The sequence below is a fragment of the Phyllostomus hastatus genome, unplaced genomic scaffold (assembly GCF_019186645.2).
Source record: "Phyllostomus hastatus isolate PE091 unplaced genomic scaffold, TTU_PhHast_1.1 phas_contig_159, whole genome shotgun sequence".
Lineage (NCBI taxonomy): Eukaryota > Metazoa > Chordata > Mammalia > Chiroptera > Phyllostomidae > Phyllostomus > Phyllostomus hastatus.
In genome coordinates, this window is record NW_025333640.1 from 25,619,295 (window position 1) to 25,641,695 (window position 22,401).

Sequence of the window (22,401 nt, forward strand, 5' to 3'; positions counted from 1 at the left end):
TTAAGACGCTAGCAACCAATAAGCCTACTAATTATGCAGGACAGAAATAATCAAATATAAAAGACTAAGTTCCATTTTCTATGATGTTAAGCCCTCTACCACATACATCAAGCCCTCAAGAAAATGTAAGCTCAAATTCTGGAGTATTTATTACCTATTGGGTGGTGTAGAGCCATTAACTTATTTGTTCTCGGCAAAAACCACATAAAATTTTATTGCCCCAAACGCACGAGGCTGAGAGGAGAATGTGCTGAGACCACAAAAGATAGCAAGAAGTGACAGAGATTTAAATCCAGGTTAGTTTGAATCCAGGTTTAACCACAAATAATTTGACTATTGAATAAAATTCTTTGCGGCCTAAGTAGTTCCACTGATAGAGGACCCCCAATGCTAGGTCAATGTGATTCTGAGAGAGCAGCCCAGGTAGAAGGTGAAAGGTGTGTTAGCTCTAACAGGAAATCACCAGGAAGCAAGTGCCATCCACTCTCGATATGGCGCCAATCAAGTCTCCCCGGGCCGACTCACGCTTGAGGGACTCCGTGTCCATTTACCAGGGCCCTGCTCCATCCTTCCTCCTCCAAAACCTGAGACTTACACTCAGCACACCAAGTACCAAGTGCAGCTTGCATCAGCATCAAGCTGAAATTTTGTAGCTTAAATACTTACTGTGTATGTGTGTGTGTGTGTGTGTGTGTGTGTGTGTGTGTTGGTTGCATGTGCACATATGCCTTTATATGTGTATATATGCACATGCATGTGTAACAAAAGGGATATTCTATAGGAAAAAAATAGATTTGTAGAAGAAGAAAATCATCACACTCCCAACCCTTAAGGATAACCATTGTTAGGACTGATTAATATTCTTCCAAATTTATTTGAATGCTTATACATCTCCTGACATTTTCCTTTAGAAGTGAGATTATACCAAAAATTTTGTTTCATAACTTGATTTATTCATTCGAGGGAAGGAGAGGAGAAGGGGGGGTGGGGAGAGAGGAAGACAGACACTGATTTGTTGCTCCCCTTGTTTAAGCATTCACTGGTTGATTCTGCATGTGCCCTGATCCCAGATCGATCCCGCAACCGAGGTGCCTCAGGACAGCGCTCTAACCAACAGAACGACCCGGCACGACACACAAAAACCTTTTTTAAATGAAAAAGCTGAGAATCATTCTTAAAATTAAAAATAATAACAACAATAAATCTGCCTGGGTGGTGTAGCTCAGGGGATTGAGTGCAAGCCTGTGAACCAAAAGGTGACTGGTTCAATTCCCAGTCAGGGCACATGCCTGGGTTGCAGGCCAGGCCCCCAGTGGCGGGAGTGCAAGAGGCAAATACACACTGATGTTTCTTTCTGTCTCTTTCTCCCTCCCTTTTCCCTCCATCTAAAACTAAATAAAATCTTTAAAATAATAATAATAATAATAATAATAATAATAATAATAATAATAATAATAAATCAATACACTGTTTGACATGCACAGAATACCTCTGACTTCGCTGCGGCAGAGGTGCCCAGCCCCCCCAGCAGAGTGGTTACGGAACCCTGACTCTGGGTCGGACCGCTGGGACCCAAGCCTGGCTGGGTCACTAACCAGCTATGAGACTGACCGAGTTGCTGACCCTCTTTGTGCCTCCGTCACCTGAACTGTAAAACAGGGATAATAACATACCTATGGAATGGTTGTGGTTGCCTAACTTTAACATGCATTGCTCAAACAGTATCTGGTCTGTGACATGGGGTAACTTCACTGTTATTGCCCCCCAAATTTTTGTGGCCTGTTGTTACATTAACTATTTAAAAATTTAAGAAAAAGAGTATATCCTGGCTGGTGTAGCTCAGTGGATTGAGCACGGGCTGCGAACCAAAGTGTCACAGGTTCGATTCCCAGTCAGAGCACATGGCTGGGATGCAGGCCACGGCCCCCAGCAACCACACATTGATGTTTCTCTCTCTCTCTCTCTTTCTCCCTCCCTTCCCTCTCTAAAAAAAATAATAAATAAAATCTTAAAAAAAAAAGAAAAAGAATATATCTCTAAAATAAGGGAGATAATCAATAGTCAGAGACTTAAAGAATCATTAGTTCTATTCTGCCCTAAAGAGAAAAATTAAATCATGACCATAACTACACTTCAAGCTCAAAAAAATCACACTGTTGATTTTAAAAAATACTAGTACTTGCAAAATTGCAGCTCAAGAACTCATTTTAATAAGCTGGAAGGCTTTTTTTTTCATCCAAGGGTGACACTGGACTCCCAATATGGCTCCGAAGGCACATGGGAATGCCTTGCAAAGCAGAATGAGCACCCAGAGGGAGGCCCGTGGCATCATTGCTACCCAGAGCTCATCGTAACCCAGACACAAGTAGTTAACAGGCGTATCCTCCATAGTGGCTCAATCTCACATCTTTTCTTTTTCCTCCATAGCCGGTAAGATTCAGTCGGTAAAAATTAACTGGTCACAGGTTTGTTTGCTCATATTAATTGTCAACAGCACCTTTATTTCCTGGTAATTTGTATCACAGTCCATAGCAATTTTTTGAGTAATAGAAGTCACTTGGAATTGGTCACGCTGAGATAATACCTTCGCCTTCCCCTGCAAGATTTCTGCTCATCTTCCCAGCTACCCAAGAAACCTTTCAAATCAGTCACTCTTGACAGCCTTAAAAATTCTATTTCATTCAGGATAAACAATACTTTGGTTGGTTTGAAAAGATGTTTCTTAGACAGCCTGGCTACCTCCTACGCTGTAGGAGTTTCAAAGAGGGCTATAAAGAGAGTGACAGCTGCTTGAATTCAGAACTAGAAATTAAAATAAAAGCTATTAGAAGTGAAGAAAAAATCCACACCACAGGGAGACAAGCTTTAAAGAGTTTTTCTCTCTCCTATAAATCCTGGTTACCTGCCATGAACTTATTTCCATCACAGAAGCAGCTATGTGTTTTTTAAAGGCGTTAAATACGCTTTTCCCCCCTCCATAGAAAAGGGGGCATGATCATCCCACACCAAAGCCGAGTTAAGATTATACAGGAAGTCATAGAAGAAGTTGTCTGGTGCTTTGTCATTAGGAGGGGCTGATGTTCTGGAAGGTTCCTGGGGAAACGGTAATGCAGGGGAGGCGGCTTGCATGATGTATGGGGGGCACACCACAACTCAATTGCAGCCCTGAAATTTCTGACGGCCTTTTCCAACCCGTTGATCTGAACATTGTAAAACTGAGTTAAGAAATAATCTGTCTATATACGCTGTCACTGATTCAAACCTGGTCTTAAACTTCACTTCACAACACAGTTATTCCGTGTCAAGGAATCATAACATTGCAAGAGGTCTTGGCACTCGGAAAGTTATTACCCAGAGCCCGCCTATGAAGTGTCAGGAGAAAAAATGATAAGAATTGGAAGAAGATTACTAAGCTTAAAACAAAGATAAGGTCATGCCTGGTTACTTGGGTTGATTATACTTCTGTGTCAAGCTGATGAGATATGTCCGTCTACAAGAAACATCTATAGCTCCAGCAGGCATCACTAAAAATCCAGGTCCGCGGCTGGTTTTAAAGTGGTTCTTCTCACACCTAGGTGTCCCGATAACATTTGGGGGAGGACGGGGTAGGTACAATTCACTTAAAAAAGCATGTTTTCATAAAGGCAATTTCTATAGATACTCTCTTGGGGACTGAGATTAGTGAGCGCCCACCTGCCAGACTGTCCGCTGTCCATCCTTGACTTCTGCGGACGGGAGTGTGTTTCAGCACAGTGCCTGCCTCTCGTCCGTTGCAACGGACTACGAATCAGTGTGAGGGGGCGGAGGAGAAAAAGGACCTCTACACAGCTCATGGTTACGAGACCATTCCTTCCTCAAAGAAGACATAACGTTTTAGTAATTATTTAACACTTCTCTCTCCACTGACTTTCCAAGATACTATTTATACCAATATATTTTACACTATTTCTTTTTGTTGTTCAGTTTTTCTTTCATAACCATAAACTTAACCCTGCAATCCAGGACTTGGAAGGGGTAAGGAAAGCATGGAACCCAATGAACTGTGACGAGAGCAGGAAGACTGTAGAACATTCCAAGCAGATGGGGGTGAAGGTATGCTCTCCTGAGCTACAGAGGGAATGGTCTGGTGGTCAGGATAAAACACAAGTCAAATTCATGAGAGTGGCCCACAGCCAGCAATGATGGTCTTGCTGGTCTTGCCATTCCTGGACCCAAATTGCCCCATGGCTACATCCCTGTCATCTTTCACCTGGCCGGAGACCACATGCTTGCCGTCCAGCATGGAGTCTCGGCAGACGAAAACACTGGGAACCGTGTGTGTTGGGTCCGGCATTTGCTATGGACAAGATGCCAGGACCTGTGTGCCTCAGGATGAAGTTTCTCATGAAACTTCTCCCCACAGATGATGGCCTTGCCACCTGTGCCACTGTGGCGTGTGAAGTCACCACCCTGGCACATCAACCCCGGAATCATTCTGTGAGAGCAGAAACCTTTATAACCAAACCCCTCCTCCCCACTGCTCAGAGCACGACAGTTTTCTGCTGTCTTTGGAACTCTGTCTACAAACAGCTTGGAGGAGACACGGCCCGAAGCCTCACCATCAGCAGCGACGTCAAAGAACACAGCGGGGCTGACCACGGCGGGCGCGGGGAGGTCCACGGCAGCAGCGGCATCACAAGGCCCACACTATTTCTACCAAACCTACTTTCCGAAGCAGTCATATCAAGCAGTGTGCATTGAAGACGCTAACAAAATGAGAAACTGCCTTCCTTAGATGGAAAAATGGTCTAAACAGTTTTAGAAACCAACAGGGCAAAAACTAAGACATAAACACGAGAACAGATTTACCCACGAGCCTAAAATGTGGCTCAAGACATCCGTGTTGGTCCCCTGCCTTCGTCCTCCACATCCAGTCAGTTAAGAAGTCCCAGTAACTTGCATTAACATCTCTCACAGATACCCACTTTATTCTCCATTTCCAGTGCTGCTGGTTCATGCCAGCATCGGCCTAAGCTACATCACTTAACCAGCCTTTGACCATGGCCTTCCTGATTCCTACACACCAACTCGTCCTCTGGTTTTAGAGACTGATCCCTATCAGGGTGTGTTCGTCCTTAGAAGGAACATGGTCGTGCTTCGTTGCATATTCCTCTCGCCATCAACAGTTGTATTTCCACATTTTTCCTTGTAAGGCCCTGTGTCTTCGTCATAGATCTACTGTCACTGCAACGACACATGCCTCACAAAACGTGCTGCGGGGAGCACACCCGGAACTCAGGTGGGAAGGTGCCCACCCGACGGTACCCGAATGAGACCCACTTGGAAAAAGCATGAAGTCCTGCCCGTCGGCTCGCAAGATGAATTTGTTTTCGACTCACTGTAGCTGTATTTTTATATCGCCTAAATAAACAAACACTCTACCATGTATAAAAAAAGATAAGCACAGAGTATATAATTATCCAAGAAGATACGAATAAGAACTAGTCCCGTGACTGTCTAGTTCTGTTTAAAATTAGAGCTAGAATAAAGGAAGAAGGGAGAGCGTACTCACATTTCAGATGACGATATTCTCTCTCCCTCACCAAAACTTTTTAAATTGTTTCCTGACTTGAATAAGAAAATAACAATGAATAAATCTCATGTAGCCTCCCGAGCTTTCCTTGTATGGAGGGGGGTTTCCAACAAACACAACAGCCTCTCTTTACACAGAAGTAGTGAGAACATAAATTCGGAGTGAGCAGGAGAAAACAAAGACACAACATACACTAAAAATCTTTAGAGTTGCTTCATTACTGGCTCTACAGAAATAAAATCACAAGAAGATAACTTGAGAATGAAATGAAAGCAACCCTTTGATTTTTCATCTTTTTTAAGCACTTGGCAGCCTACGTCGTATTTTGCTGTTTCACAATTGACTTAGCTGAATCAACTTCGCTTTGAAGTTTGTGAGATTATTCAACGCTATGTAAAAATGAACAATACAGCTTCTACAAAATAATAAAAGGGCAATTTCAGTAAATATTTAACAGCTACTCAAAGAAATCTAGCTAGATACTATACCCATTTTAGTTCATGATAATTATCAATAAAGATATTTAAGCAAGTAACTAGAATGTTAAAGTCTTTGATTAAGTTTAATATCAATAGTAAGTTCAATACCATTTAATCATATATTACAAAGAAAAATAATGAGCTCTGTATATGTAGTATGGCTAAATTTGCTCAAGACCGTCGCAGCTGGGAGTGTGTTGGGGTTAAATATAACATAATAAAAGTCCTGTCTACCAGCAGGGCTTCTCTCCTATTCCACACAACTTTGGGCTCTCTGCTTCCCAGCTCATGCTAACAGGCTTGCTGAGTCCTTGCTAATAATGACTTTTGATCTGCCTGATGTTAAACTGAAACCAACTGAGTGTTTTCCAGGGTTCGCTGTCGGGGACATCAGTTCCATAGCCTACCAAAGCCGAAGATGAAACAACATCACCAACCACTTCACTCAAATACCTCATCTGTGCCCAGATTCTAGTGCTGCAGAAGCTCCCCGGGTGCCCATTCTAATTTCCTGAATCTTGCTGGGTCATCTGCCTAACTTTTAAACAAAATTTATTTGTTCTGGATTCTATTAAATCAAATTTAACTTATACTACAGTGAGGGAGAGAAAAGGGCATATTGGCATTTAAATTTTCTATCAGGCTCATATAAACTAACACTTGGAAAACATTTGAAAAAATAATGAACCAAAGTTGGCTAACATTCATATCTTCACCAAAACTAAACATGGTAAGTGACTCTACTACTAACAATGAGAAAAAAACATACAATAAAAGATTAAAATTTTGAAACATCCAAGTAACTGACACTAGATTATTCTACAGGGAAAAAAATTAAGTCCTAGTGATAAGAACAGATGTTTCTGAAGGGGTAGAGTTTTCAGTATGCTGATTCATATTTACTACTGTAATTTTTTAGTGCCCTCTCCCTGCACACCTCTTTTCAAACGCACACACTGCTTCTCTTCATATACTTCTCTTCTTTTAGAATATGCAAAACACACCCCTACTTTGCTCTCTCTGAAATAATTCTTTTCATACAATGTAAGTTTCACTAAAGTTTAGCTACAAATAATGGGGGTTGGTAGGGAGTAAGGGATAAATAATAGTTTTTAATTGCTTGATCTTATGGCCTCTAGGGTAAGATAAAATCACTCCATGATGAAAATTATGGGCTTTTCTGATTCTGACAACTCCCTCCCCCCCAAAAAAAATCTAAGGCTACAATCAAAAAGAATTAATGTAAAGTTATAAAATACAAAATGCAGAATGAAACATCATATAAATGAACATAAAAATAGACTAAAGGAGTTGACTCTCTGATGATCTTTTCGCTTACAATCAAAACTTTAAGAATTATTATATGACCAAAAAATTATAGCAAACCATCATGAATATTCCCATAAAAGATGTGCTAAATACCACTTCAACAATTTCTTACCCATTAACAATCACTGATTGGATATTATGATTCAATTCCTACTAATGCCAAAAAATTAAATGTAATTCTAAGACAAAAGGTCCCCCTTTGGTCATTTCCTTAATGAAGGAAACAGTCAGTCCAGTTTTTATGTCTCTTTCCCCCTTTTACTTTTCAACATTTGCTTCTTTCTCTCTTTATTAACACTGCTACCTGAGAACAAGTGAAATATAAGATGCAATTCTAACCAGCCAGTTTCACTCCTTGTTAGCAACTCTGTTGAGAGACAGTGAAAGTGAGGAGAGAGAGAGAGAGAGAGAGAGAGAGAGAATAAGGTTAGCTGGGATCGAAAGTTGAAACTAATGTCTAAAAGAAAGCTCTGAAATTATAGGTTAAGGTTGAGTTTAATGAACCATGCCTCTTCCTCTGGAAAATAAGGATCGGACTGTAAAACTAATTTTGTATGATTTAAATTTGTCTTCAACAAGCCCCCAGGAAAGATAAAACATATATAGGAAAATAATTTTCAACAAAGGAGCCAAAAACATACAAAGGAGAAAAGAAAACCTCTCCAATAAATGCTGGTGGGAAAATTGGAAAAGCACATGCAAAAGAGTGAATCAAGACTGTTCTTTGTCACCATATACAAAAACTAACTCAAAATGGATCAAAGACATAAATATAGGACCAGAAACAATAAACTGGACAGAAGAAAACACAGGTACTAAATTTATGTACCTTGGTCTTAGAGAAGATTTTAATGAATTTGACTTCAAAGGCAAGGTCAGTAAAGCAAAAATTACAGAGTGGGGCTGTATCAAACTAAAAAGCTTCTGCACAAGAAGAGAAACCGTGAACAAAACAAAAAAGTAATTAACCAAATGGGAGAAGATATTTGCAAACACCTCCTCCAAGAAGAGGTTATTATACAAAATATATAAAGAACCCATACAACTAAACAACAACAAAAAAATAAACAATCCAATTAAAAAATGGGCAGAGGACCTGAACAGATACTTTTCCCAGTGCAAAACAAAACTACAATGCAATACCACTGCACTCCTGTAGAATGACTATTATAAACAAGTGCTGGGGAGATTGTGGAGAAAAAGGAACGCTCATTCACTGTTGGAGGGAATGTAAGCTGGTGCAGCCACCATGGAAAACAGTATGAGGGTTCCTCTAAAAAGTCATAATAGAATTACCATATGATCCAGCAATGCCTCTTCTGGGTAGGTACCAGAAAAATTGAAAACAATTATTCATAAAGATATATGCACCCCTATTTTTATTGCAGCATTATTCACAGTGGACAAGACACAGAAACCACCAAAGATGCCCTTGACAGATTATTAGATAAAAAAAGATATGGTGCATACGTACTATGAAATACTAATCAGCCATAAGAAAAGATGAAATACTGCAATTTGCAACAACATGGATGGATCTGCAGGCTATCATGCTAAGTGATATAAGTCAGACAGAGAAGGTCAACAACCATATTGTTAGCATGGGTAGCTAGTTAGTATTAATCAAAGAAGGGAGCAAAGGGAATCAGGCAGTAAGCATAAGAAACCAGGGAGCTGAGTCAGACAATAAGTTTGCTTCACTAACAGGCAATAATATGATTTCACTTATGTGTGGGATATAAAACTGAAAGCAACGAATGAACAGATAAGACAAAAACAGAAAACACAGACAACAGCATGGTGGTTACCAGAGGGGAAAGGAGCTCAGAGGGTGGTAACGGGAGCCAAACGCACGGTGATGGAAGGAGATTTTACTTTGGGTGCTGGGCACACAAATCAATCCATAAATGATGTATCACAGAAGTGTACACTGCAAACCTTATGTAATTGTATTAACCAATGTCACCCCAATAAATTCAGTAATGTTTTAAAAGGAAGAAAATAATCACCCACAAAAATTTTAAATCTTTAAATTTTTTTAAATAATTAAAAATATTTTTTAAAAAAGCAGCACAGCTGCCCCCCCGCCCCCCAGTATAATTACAGAAGCGCTCTGAGTCCTCCCACAGACCCAGGTCAACTGAGCCAGTGAAGCTTGTTTGCATAGATCTTCAGATAGTAACGACCTGGGCATTTGACCTTACAGCTGCTTATGATGATGGTACTGTACCAATATTTGTTGCTATCTCCACTCCTTTCCTCCCCTCCACAATCACTGACACTTCCAAACCAACATCAGCTCTGCGGCTTTAAAGAATAATAAATGAAAGATACAAAAAGAAAGAGGATGAGAAGAGAAAGAAAAACGAACACTTATTTCCAAATCAGGAAACGTCCTCAGCAGGGGTGAAGCCCCACAGCAGAACAGTCACCCGTGCACACACACATCCTGAAAACGCAGGTTTTGTGACCAGGATCATCTTATCATCCACACCGATACCCTCATGGGTACAAACCAGCCATTGGTGGCCTCTACCCGGCTCACCATTTTGTTTTGCAGGGATTAGTGTTTAAAATTCAAATTTCCAGACTCTAAAAACTCGGCAATCTGGCAATGCTGAGACAGCATGATCACATGACAAGAATTCACTGGAACACGGTAGCCTGAACTTCCATTTCCCAGAGTCCCACTGCAGCTCAGTCCTCTCAGCCTGGCCCCTGAAAGCAGGTCAAGCTTTCCAGCCCTGCCGTAGTATCAGATACCTGCCTTATAAGAAATCAGAAAATCACGGCAAGTAAACCCCAGTGCGATGGTGAACCACGCTTGCCTTTAATCTGAGTGCATTTAACATCAGACTCTATCTGCTCCTCTCATGAAAGGTCTGTTTTAATTTTAGCTCCCCTTCCATTTGTCTCAGGGTTATGTAACCTCACAGTAGGTCATGCAAGTCTCCCCAAAAAAGAAATTTAAGCTGTCTTTTTAAAGTATGAAAGGAACCATGCATAACAAAGACAAACACAAAACTGAAACTTACATTCTCTCCCTGACAAGAAAGCATTACCCTCTCTGTTAATCTCATAAATTATAATCTTACGGGAAAAGAAATTAAAATACAAAAGGCGGAAAACCATGGCCTGCCCGGGGGCCCATACGATATGCCATAGTCTCAACACACTGTTAGAAAAGTGTGACGAACATCTTACCATCTTCCAGCTCAAGACAAAGATTATACACAGCCACGGGTCTCTTGGTCCTCTGGCCTGGTCTCTTCGATTGTCTCGGTGGAGCATTTGGGGGTGACGCTGACAGGGAGACTGGCTCGGGGAATGTGGCGTCAGGCAGGGTCCTAAAAATCTGCCATCAAAGCACAAAGGACGTTAATTATTTCCCCTGAACAGAAACCTGTGTATTCCAACAGTACACCAGCATCAAGCAACATTTGATTTGGAGTTCATCCAAAAGTGAGCTGGAGCCAAAACTCCATTCCTTCAAAGCTTGGGTGTAAGCTGTAAGTCTTTATTTTTTAACAGTAGATTTCCAAAGAATATTTCTCATTAAAATTAAGTCAAAGCAACATGAAATCTTTCCATTTCACAATAAATTCATCCCCCAAACTAAACAAGTGTACTTGTCTCCACCAGCTATAGACAATAGCACAGCTCTTTAGCCATAAGGGAAGTAGCCAGGATAAATTATTACAAACAAATATCCCTGAAATTTCACACAGCATTATATTCATGCCAAAAAGCTGGTCTCAATTTTTTTTTCAAACTGCACAAACAAAAACATATGACTGCAAATATTTTTACATTTTAAAAAATAGCTGGTGTTTATGAAATTACTTTTCAGATTCCCACATACATTTTTCATAAACTGTTCTGCAGATTTTATCCAGTCACTTTAATACCCTCCACCTTCTCGTTAAGAATAGCCCCTCCGCTTATGAAACCTAGAAGATTAGCACCATGATTATTCACAGTGCCATTCACATATTAGCAACAGTATTCATTACCACGTGCTGGGTCTTTGCCTAGCAATTTTTCGTCTTTTGAGAAAAGCACTCTGTGCCGTAAAGGGAAGTATATCACACAGGTGATTTATAGTGGACCTTCCACCGCTGCCAAGACCTGGGCTCAGAGGCTTCCTGTCCCCAACAACACAGCAGACCCGTCCGCCGTCAACGAGGGCATGAAATAAACTCTTTAAGGACAACCACCGCACAGACACGGCGTGCCAGAGGGCTGATGCTCCTCGGGGAGAAGCAAGAAACCGGAAGAAAGCCAGGGAACGGTAAACAAAACATAAATACAAAACAATAAAAGGCACGGCATAAAAGCCCCACTGTTATGAGGAGATTATTAGAGACTTATGCATTTGAATAAAAACAGCCATGTGACCTGGGTAGATGAGTGAGGGTATCACATCTGTGTGTCACAGTTCACAAGAGAAAACCGTATCGAAGTTGTAATCAGAGTCTGGAAATCCTCACCTAAAAACTATGATATACCAATATGAAGAAGCATCTCACCAGCACACTTGCTTTATAGTACCATACTGCCCCCTTATGTGTAAACAGAATAAAAAATGATTTAAACTGCCAGGGACAAATATTTGCTAGTGAAAATTTAATGTAATGCCCCAACTGGTAACTTGCTCACACCGTGTTTCTACAGACCCTGTGTTCGAACAGGGCACTCTGGCAAACAGCATGCTACAAAGAGCACGTTACTTAATCTGTTTTTAAAAATCTTCTGCTGTCCAGACTACTGTCTGCAGCTAGATTTATTGCTGTCTGTCACGGTCACGTTTTTAAAAAAGTATGTGGAGTGGTGGGGATAGGAGACAAGTTAGGTTGAGGAGAGTAGGTTGAAGTCAGTAAGAAAAGACGGGAAAACTTAATTCAACTGTAACGAAGCAGCACCTGTGTGTGACCAACATTTGCAAGAGTTCTTTGACTTCCGTTTGCCTTCACAAACACAACAAATGCCTCTCGGTTGTTACTGGACTAGGAAACCAAGCAAAACAAAGAGCCAAGGCACCCAGAGCCTAAATAAACGATGGAAAAGTTATATCCCAAGAACTGGCACTGCACAGCTGATAAACTTCCAGGAAGAACTTTCTGGAAGATCACACAGACTGAAATGGTACAAACGCGGACAAACCCTCCTATTCCTTCTCCTCTTCCTCCACCACCACCAGCATGGACTCATGGGGGATGGGGGATGGGGGATGGGGGATGGGGATAGGGATGGGGAGGGGAGGGGAGGGGAGAGAGTAAGGAGTGAGGAGTGAGGCATGGGGGTGGCCCCAATTCGCAGCATCAGGCTACCCAGCAAAACAGGACCCAGGACTGTGACCCCCGCCACATGTGACAACCTGGGTGCATCTCAAGGGCACTGTGTTAAATGAAATGAGTCACACGGAGAAAGACAAATACTTTATGATCACATTCACACTGAAATCTAAAAAAAACCCAACTCATAGAAACAGGGAACAGATCGGTGGTTGTCAGAGGCAGGGGTCTTCGGGAGAGAAGAAAATCGGTAAAGGTGGAAATTTTCCCTGGTTGTAAGGTGAGTTACAGCATGACTACACTTCCTGCTGTGTTGTATATTTGAAAGTTGCTAAGAGTAGATCTTAAAGTTCTCATCACAAGAAAAAAACGTATACGACGTGAGGTGATGACTGACAACTAACCTCACTGTGGTGATCATCTGTGTGTGTGTGTGTGTGTGTGTGTGTGTGTGTGTGTGTGTCTATCTCAATTATGTTGTGCACCTAAAACTAATACAATGATATATGTCAATAACATCTCAATATAACTGGGGTTTTAAAAAAAACAGTTTCTGGGAATGAGGACTGGATTTCAGAGTTTGTTTGTTTTGTTTTGTTTTGTTTTTAGTTTGCATTTTAAAACTCCCCCCTTTAAACAGTCATTCCACAGCATTCTGAGCTTGTCTCGGATGGACCAATGTCCAAATCAAAACACCAAAAAAATTATTTCCAAAAAACTGGCACTAGACATAGGCAGTCAATTCCTTGGACCTTCCCAAGTCCTGATTAGGCACACAATGTTTCAAAGATTCTAAAGGCCAACCACTCCCTCAAGAAACTCTGTGATATCTTAGCATTTCGAAGAGCTAAGCTATCACGTGGATTACCTGGTAGCAAAGCAAAGACGCTAACTTGAGAAGCGCTATCCTCCAGCTACAGAAGTTTCCACATATTAAAACACTGGGCACCTCATGTTCTCATCTGGATGGTAAGGGCCATAACACCTACATCTTCAATTATTTCAGGGATTAAGTGAGATAAAGTTTATCAAGTGTTTAGTGCGGTAGTTGGCACACAGTAACCAGAAATAAATGGCAGCTACTGGTATTTATAATATGAAAACACCCAGTAAATAATGATAGTAAAAGCGAATGCAGACCCTCATGATTCAACTCAATCACCGTTTTTGAGAAAACACCACAATTTGTTGAGGTTTTAAATATTCCTCAAATTCAGTGTTTAGTTATTCTAAAGGTTGGTGGGGAAAATTCATCAAGTAATGGGTCAAAGAGAAGCAAAAGAGCATCTTTTCAAAATTCCCAAGTCATCTTGAATCATATAATTGTTTTGTGTAATTATTTCTACACTTCAATGCTGGATTTTGTAGTTAAATGACTTCCTATTTCTTTGAATATATTTAAAATTTAATAAACACCTACCAGGTTTTCTCTGAAGCACTTTAATATGTTCAACAACCTTTGAGTTATTATTCTCCATGTTTTAAAATGAGAAAAGCTCCAAGATTAAATAATCAGCCCAAGTCTCCACAATGTGAAAATGGTACAGTTGGTACCTGAGCTCTCAACTCTGCTTCCAAAGCCCCCGCTGCCAGTTTATACAATGAACACAATTTAATCCTCAGGAAACAAGAAAATCACCAACTACTACTGTTCCTTCTGTGTTTGGAAAGACTAAAATGGGAGAACGTCCGTACAGATGCACCATTATTGTCCTATGTCTTCCTAAACATGTCAGGGGGTTACCTTGCCTGCACTAGCTTCTGTCCTGAACGCTCTTTTTAAGCTACAAAACTATGGTCCTCTCTGAAACCCCAGAAATAATTAAAAGGATATTCTTTTTACACTTACAAGAGGAGAAAAGAGTAAACCATTCAAAATTCTGACCTACTCGTGGACACCTGACTTTGGAAGCTAATGTTCAGCTTCTGCTCCACAAAGCCAAGCTGCGCGTCACCCTCACACACAACAGTGATTTCCCAATTCCAGGGCCGCCACACAGTGCAGGTGCCTCCACTGTTCACTTCTCTTTCCAAAATACCTTGACGCCCCTGACTTCCAGCATCGTGTCCCACGTGACCTTTGCTGGAGGCCAGATGAACTCGTCTTAACCAGCACTCGTAATCAAGAGTTCAAGTCTACTCAAAACTTTTTTTTCAGGGTAGAAAGTTCCTTCACTGCACCTACGTTTTTTACAACATAATAAACACTCGCACCAGACAAGGCAATGACAAAAAACAAAACTCCACGTGTAGGCGTGTCAAGGAAGCAGGCGCCTGCTCAGGTCTCCTCGGAGTGCCAGCACAAACAAAAGTCTGGCACTACTGTTCAGAGCCACAGATTCCTCAGACTCAACAACTGGATGCTCATGCCCGTAGGCATCAGCCATACATAGAAATTCCTCCCAGCGTCCTCCATGTTCTGCTCCCAGGGGCCACATGAGGACGTGGCTGGTCCACTTTCACCAGAAATACTTTGCACAAAGCAAGAAGCAAGCATGGTCTCTGGAAATTTTGTTTTGTACTCAATTCAAACCTGCCGCATTTGCTTCAGCTCAATTAACAAACACTATGGTTAAAGGAACTCAAAGAGGATGAGGTCATTCTTTTTCAAAAAGATGTTTTACAGAAGAGTTCACTGGTCTTTATCATAAATAGCCTACCACCGTGCTTGTATATTCCCGTCATCTTGAACAAGAACAGTGACAGCGACTGGGTGCTTGCAATATGCCTGCCAAGTGGCTGACCTGCGAAGGTCCGAACCCAGGTTTCCTGATCTCCGTGTGCATGCCTTTGACACCACGCTCGCCTGCCTCCCACGTGACCCAGGCGTGCTGAGCCCTGTTACATCCTCACTGGTGACGACCCGTCTCACACAACAGACAGGGCTATGACCAGAAGACAGCTGGAACTCAATGCACGCTCTCCTTAGAAAGCAATAGAAAGGAGAGACAAAAATAATGTATTCAGTCTTCTGTCTAAAATACATAACTACAAAATGGCCAAACATACTTTCAGCTTCTGTGTTTACAAAAACACTCATCATCTTGGGGCCATTTGACTCTGAAGCTCTAAGTTAGCTCCAAGGCAGCCTGAGCCTCCATCTACCACGTAAGGTCAGAGTTCAGATCCCATGGGACTGGTACCCAGGGAGCTCTGAAAACTTCCCAGCTGCCTGTCCTTGAATCGGCGCTACCCCGTGACTAAATATGGTCTTTCGTAGAGAATTCAACTAGAATTGATAATAGGGACTGGCAGTAAAATACCAGTTGGGTTCAGGATTGATGCTGGAAATACACTACATCTTCATGTTTGATCTGGCTCTTTAAAACGCAGAATCTCGGAGCTGAAACTTAGCCTAGTTACCACTTAGGCCAGTCCCTTTATTTCACAGTCGAATAAACTGAGGGCCCTATGATTAAAGATTCGTTCATATTAACACCACTAGTTAGTGGCTTTACTCCCAGACCAAGGTTTTGATGCCAATTGCTATTTCCCTGCTTGCTGGCTATTCTTTTCTAACAGACTGTCCTTTATCACGTACTTTCTCATCAGGGAGATTTTGCTCAACAGATGAAATTCCTCCAAGTGCTTTCATGTGCGTTATCTGATACAAGCCTGGACACGCAGGCCTGTGAGGTGGAAAACTGAAGCGTGTTCCACTGTCAGGGGCGGTATGGAAGCGGGCAGGAGACATTCCCAGTCCCACGCTCACTCAGCCCACAGGTTCCGGTTTGACTGTGGCCCTGACTTCCCACAAGCTTTTTAAAAAACAACTTCAATTTTGGTTTATAATAAAAAAGAAAAGTAAAAGGCGCACTTTGGGGAATTCGCAAAATGGCAGACTTTCTGATTTTCTTTTCCTTTTTCCTTTATAAGCTTTGAATTTGAATTTCAGGAGACACCTTCAGACCCCTTTCCTAAGTCCCAGTGGGCCGTAGCACTCGATGCCCTACAGTAACACATAACCGACTTTGAGTTCTGGCTTCAAGATTTCAGTAAATGATGACTTTTATCAACCAGGCTGTATAAAATTAAAACCACCCCAGAACTACCTATTCCAAACCATGAACATTTTAAAGGACATTAACCATGGGTGTAACTAGTCTCTCGGTGCCCTGATTCTTTCTAGTGTTCAACAAACACCGACAGAGGAATAATAATAATAAATAACTCTGATGATGTATCGGGAACCCAGCAGCACAAAGGACATTTTCTGCTGCTCACTAAGTAACTTTCCCCCCAATCTACACAAGGGGAACTTCTCCTGATTGAGCTCTTGCTTTTGTGGTGTGAACAAATAACCCCGATTGTAAAATGCTCTTTTCTGGTTTGCAAACCTTTAAAAACACTCTGGGCACAGTTTAATCAATTTGCAGCTGCAAACACTTGGAAAACACAGCAAACATTTTCCAAAGTCAGAGGAAAATGCTTACCCAAACATAGCTGTAACTTTGACTTTCATAACCCAACTGTCTACAAGTATTCTGCGCTGAATAAAGAGCTGGTGCTAAACTAGATTTTCCCCCAGTCAATATGTCCTTTGCTCACATGCAAACCAAAAGCTTGCATTTAAGCAATAAAAGCCTGAAGTAACATTAAGAAATAGAGATACTCTGTCAACTAGAAGGCATACTCCATACATGACATGCCTTTGTTTTCTCACTTCCTCCTCATCCTTCAATTTGGGTGCACAACTTCTTCCGAGGTTGTTTTTCTTCTCTTGCACCAGTGCAGAGAGCCGTAACACAGGAAGGCTGCCACCTGTAATCCCCAAAGGGCTGGGGACCCACAGGGAGAGGCCTCGCTCGCCCAGCGGGAGCTCAAGCCCTCACAAAGAGGAGGACCCTGCCTCACTGTTAACTGTGAGACTCCAAACTGACTCTAGGTAAACACGTGTAGAACTGACTCATCGTATCTTATGAGATATTCAAGGTGAATGACATTTTCCCTTTGGAAAACAAGCGATGACCCCTAGCTATTTGGGAAGGCTGGAATGACCTTTTCCCTAGATAGAAAAACTAAGCATGGACCCTAGTGGGTCCACAGCGAAGAAAACACATCCTGGCAGCACATATATAATTGTATTTATCGGAATCACCTGACATCTTCTCCAAGTACGTACGTATGCCCAGGCATGGCCTATACTTCAGAGGTAATGCAACAGCCCTTTTCTTCTTCATTTTAGTTCTCATAAAAATGAAGTGCCTAAAGTAAAACCATGTTTTAAAGGTGGTCAAGGTTGGTACTTTATGTGTAATTGATTAAATCATTGGCCACTGGCGATTGATTCAACCTCCAGTTTCTCTCTCCTCTCCCAAAATTAGGGGGTGGGACTGAAATTTCCAATCCTCTATTCATGGTTGGTTTACCTGGCAACTAGCCCCCACCCTTTGGTGCTTTCCAAAAGTTAACACAAACGCAGCTGTGGTGGAAAGGAGCCTGTCGTGAATGATAAGACCCTCATTTCATCTTTATGGATCTGAAGTGTTGTCAAGCACCAAAGACAAGACACCAAATAAAACCAAAATAAAAGTCCCTTGCTCTTAACACAGGAAATTCCCAGGGTTTAGGGAGCTGTGAGCCAGGAACTGTGGATGAAGAACCAAATATACATTTCTAATTACAAATCACATCACAGAGTACGATCTGGAAGGTGAGAAATTCAAAGCGAAGTCAGACAACTGAAGGACCAGAAAAGAAGCCAACAGGGCACAGTACCAGATCCCAGATGCAAACACACTGTCACATGGCAGAGAGAGTCGTCTGGTGTTGGCCCCAGAGGTTAAAACCAGGGCTCACAGGTTGAGACTATAAGAAGGCAAATGTCCGCTGAGCATGAGTGGAAAAAACCTTCTGAACTGTGGAAATCACACGACTCTTGGGCAGGTTAATTTGGGAGATGATGAATTCTGTGTCCTCAGAGTTTTACAAGGCAACACGAGGGGCACTCCAAAAGACGTCCACACACTGCATGCAGGGCTTGAGCGGGTTGACATGAATCTGTGGGTGAGAAGCACTACACACCGAGCGCCAAGAGAGAGCCTCCTTCACCAAACTAGTTGAGCCAAGTGACTCACTCTTCTCAAGACGGAAGCAACTGTCCAGCTCACCTGTCACGCTTCTCTGCAGGACAGGGGAGACTTTCCCTGCCTCCTGATAACCACACCACACTGAGACCCGAGCGCTCTTCTTCCCTGCCTCAAGCCAGCCATGCTCTGGGCTCCGTGGGCTCTGAGGACATTGTGATGCGTGGTTCACATGCCACAGGACGGCCCTGACTGTTTAGGCAATACTCCCATTTTAATATTCCTTTCATTCCGGCCTTCTTTTTCCAAAAAGAGAACGTGTCAGATATTAGCATGTACATGAAAAGGCTTTGTAAACTGTTACCATTTCATAGCTACAATCACTAAAAATAAAGTCACCCTTTTTTGGCTTCCAAAATAACAACCTTAGCATTCTTCCTTCCACGGGGATTTTTGTTAAAGGGCATGGTCATTAGCCTCTTGAAGTTTACTAAGGACCTAACACCTACAGATATTTGAACCTCGTTTTCCTATACGCTATTATGCAAACATGTGCAAACAAAAGGAAACTTATACAGAGACTGTAGTAGTAGTGAGTCCATCCCGGAAAAGGCCGTGGAGTCCCACTGATCAGTGAAGCCTGTGTGTTCGGGGGAACAGAGAGAGGAGGACGGGGGGGGGGGGGGTGTAAGACCCGAGCCAGGTGGGTGGAGCTCTAAATTCACTGTCAAAGTGGGGAGAATAATGAGAGAAGTTAATCACCTGCATATCCCACACTGCATTTTCACTTTTAGACTTTATATCATATGCAAAAATGCAGATAACCTGTTGTTGTTTTTTAAATACATAACTCTTAAAAACCTTCCCTTTTCTACCTAAAAGAACACAATGAGGAAAGAGAATTCACTAAACCAAAATTCATTTTCAGCGAATTAGTGGGACATTCCTTCTCTTCACTGCTGCATAACGAGCCTCTCCAAAGCTTGGTGGCATCAAACTGCCACCCTTTTATTATGTCCTTGATTTTCTGGCTCAGGAATTGGGGCATGACACAGCAGGGATACGTGGCCTCAGCTGGGGCTGTCACATGGCTGGAGGTGGCCGGGACCGGAGCTGCAGGTCTGAGCTCAGTTTTGGATGTCAGCTGGGTCCCTCAGTTTGCCTGCTGGAGTCTGGGAGGGCTGAGCTGGTTGTCCACACGCCTGATGCCTGGGATGGGAAGGCTGGGACAGCCAGGACCGGCGGGGCTCAGCTCCTCCTCTCCCCTACACAGCCTCTGCACAGTGAGTGTGGGCTTCCTCACTCTAGGGGGAGAGGCGAGGTGGGCTTCTTCTAAGGCAGCTGGTGTCCCCTAGAAGGAGTGTTCCAAGAGAAAGGAAGCAAAACCTCTCGGTCTCTTTAAGCCACAGTTAAGAGCCATCTCTGCCACAGTCTAACGATCAAAGCAATCTCAGGGTCCACCGAGACTTAAAGAAAGGAGACAGAGTCTCATATCTCTCTGCAAGGAATGTGCACGAATCTGTAGCCATTGCTAACCTGCCACATAAAGACATTTATTTCATTTCTTCATCTGATATCATGTGTATTACCGGATGAGGGTAGCTTGGATATGAGCAAAACCACCATTCCCAAAGTCACTTGAAGATATAAGCACTTCATCGCAGTAACGTGCTAAACAGATCACACAAACACTTCCCTCTCCACAGGTTCAAGTTTTTGTCACCTAGGGACCAGATGGCCACACACGGGCTTGTGCATCAGAAAGGGAGGACACGGAAGAAGGTAAGTAAAAAGTTCATAATCAGGAAGACTCAGACTCACTGTTAAAAGTTTCTTCAAACTGCAAGTATTAACTGAACTCTCCAGCAATTTCCAGGGGTTTTTTTCCAATAGATTAGTCAGATTTACAGATACTTTTATGCTCTGAGATATGGAACTAGAGTATTTGTTCATTCTGTCATGCAAACTTAAGTATGTGGCAGTTGGTTAATTTTTATAAAGCCAAAGAAGAAACTACACTTGAGCCATAATCTCCTCATCCTGAAAACAGTGCTGATGACGACACTGACAAATGAAATGTTGGAAAACCACTGAGTCCCCACCCCGGCAAGGCGATCACTGCCAACGGTTTCTCTGATTCCTTCTAAGAAAACTTTAAAAGTTGCCTATGCACTTGTCTGCGGGTGTGTAGAATTCCACGTATGCATGTGAACACACAAAGGATCACCATATAGTTCCACACCTCAATTTTTAATTACCCATTCGCATACTGATTGAATGCCTACTATGAGACATGAAACGTTATGGACATGAGAAATAAAAAGTACAAAATATTCCTGTGCAACACACTACCACCAACTCAGAGGCTGAAAACAATGCATTTACTATGCTGTGATTCGAGTGGCGTGTGGGGAAGCTCTCAAGTCTCTCAGAGCCTCCCTGAGTCAGGCGTCCAGGCAGCCTGCACTGGCTGCTCTGCCCAGTCCCCAGCTCACAAGACTGTCATCAGGGTCGCTGTGAAGGAGTCAACAGGGGATGAATCTGCTTCCGCATGCATTTGGGTGGCTGGAGGAATCCGTTTCCATGCAGTCGCAGGACTGAGGGTTCTGGGTTCCGCTGACAATGGGCTGGAGGTGGCCCACAGACCCTAGCCCAGGGGCCCTCTCTGTAGTCCGTTCACAACGTGGGCATTCGCTTCCTTTCTGGCCCGCAGGAGAGCCTCTCTCCCCCTCACCTGCTGCAATGGAGTCGGACAGAACAATCATGAACGGCGTCCCACCACCTTTGATGACACCAGTTATAACCGAGCCACAGGTCCTACCGGCACCCCCGGGCCTGGATCTCTGGGTCACCACAGGGCATGTCCCCCAGAGTCAGTATTTCTCCTTCCACCTCCTTCTTTTCAGCAAGCTACCAAATGTGTCTTCTCACGGCCACCACATCAGTCAGTAAACCCTCTTCCCCCCCACCGAAGGCTGTCTCCAGTTTCCACACTGAGAGCTCCAAGAGGCAGTCAGCGTGCTCTCCGTTTTTGCAAACTTTTGAGAGCATATTTGCACAGTACTGTGTAGCAGAGAGACTGCCTTCAAAGCAGCAGTGCACTTGACGGTTTGCTGACACTGCCAAACTGTCTCAGAAAGGCTGCTCCAACCGCCCCCCTCCCCGCCAGTGGTACATGGGACCACTTACTCCCTCCCCTCGAAGTGCTTTCCCTCACATCAGTGGGATGGTATGGTGTTCTCGAAATGGGTGATCTTCACCTCTCCATGGAGGCTTGCAGCCAGGCGGCTTAGGCTCACACTCAGGTAATTTACCTTTCAAATGACATTGGTAACAGGGTCTATGCTCCCACTGTATGGTCGGGTGCTGGCTGTACATGAGCAAGCCATCGATTCTGGTAAGGACTGTTAATCCTTCATCCAAATGAGTCCTTTTAATGTGTTCACTGGTTCTGCTCTCTGTTCTTCTGGGTTATCAATGTACACAATCTTATCTCTAAACAGGGCACAATTTTCCTCTTTCAGTTTTCATATCATTTTTTTCCCCTTTCTAGACTCGTAATTCTAGGTCAATAATTAGTAATAGTGAGCTGAGTCATAGCTTCAGCATTTTAAGCATTTTAACAATTAAACAGGATGCTAACTTGAGAGTTAAGGTATTTTTCAGTTTTCCCTTGCACAGTCAATATGCTATTGACTGTG

At 42.7% G+C, this 22,401-nt stretch overlaps 1 protein-coding gene across 2 annotated transcripts in view; it reads right to left on the bottom strand.

Moving 5' to 3' along the window:
• Positions 1-22,401, bottom strand: part of ARHGAP10 (Rho GTPase activating protein 10) — a 236,185-nt gene that overhangs the window by 31,816 nt on the left and 181,968 nt on the right. For both annotated transcript variants that reach the window (XM_045831665.1, XM_045831667.1), the window contains one exon: positions 10,585-10,735. In XM_045831665.1, coding sequence (XP_045687621.1) covers positions 10,585-10,735 — 151 coding nt within the window. The remainder of the gene's footprint in view (positions 1-10,584; positions 10,736-22,401) is intronic.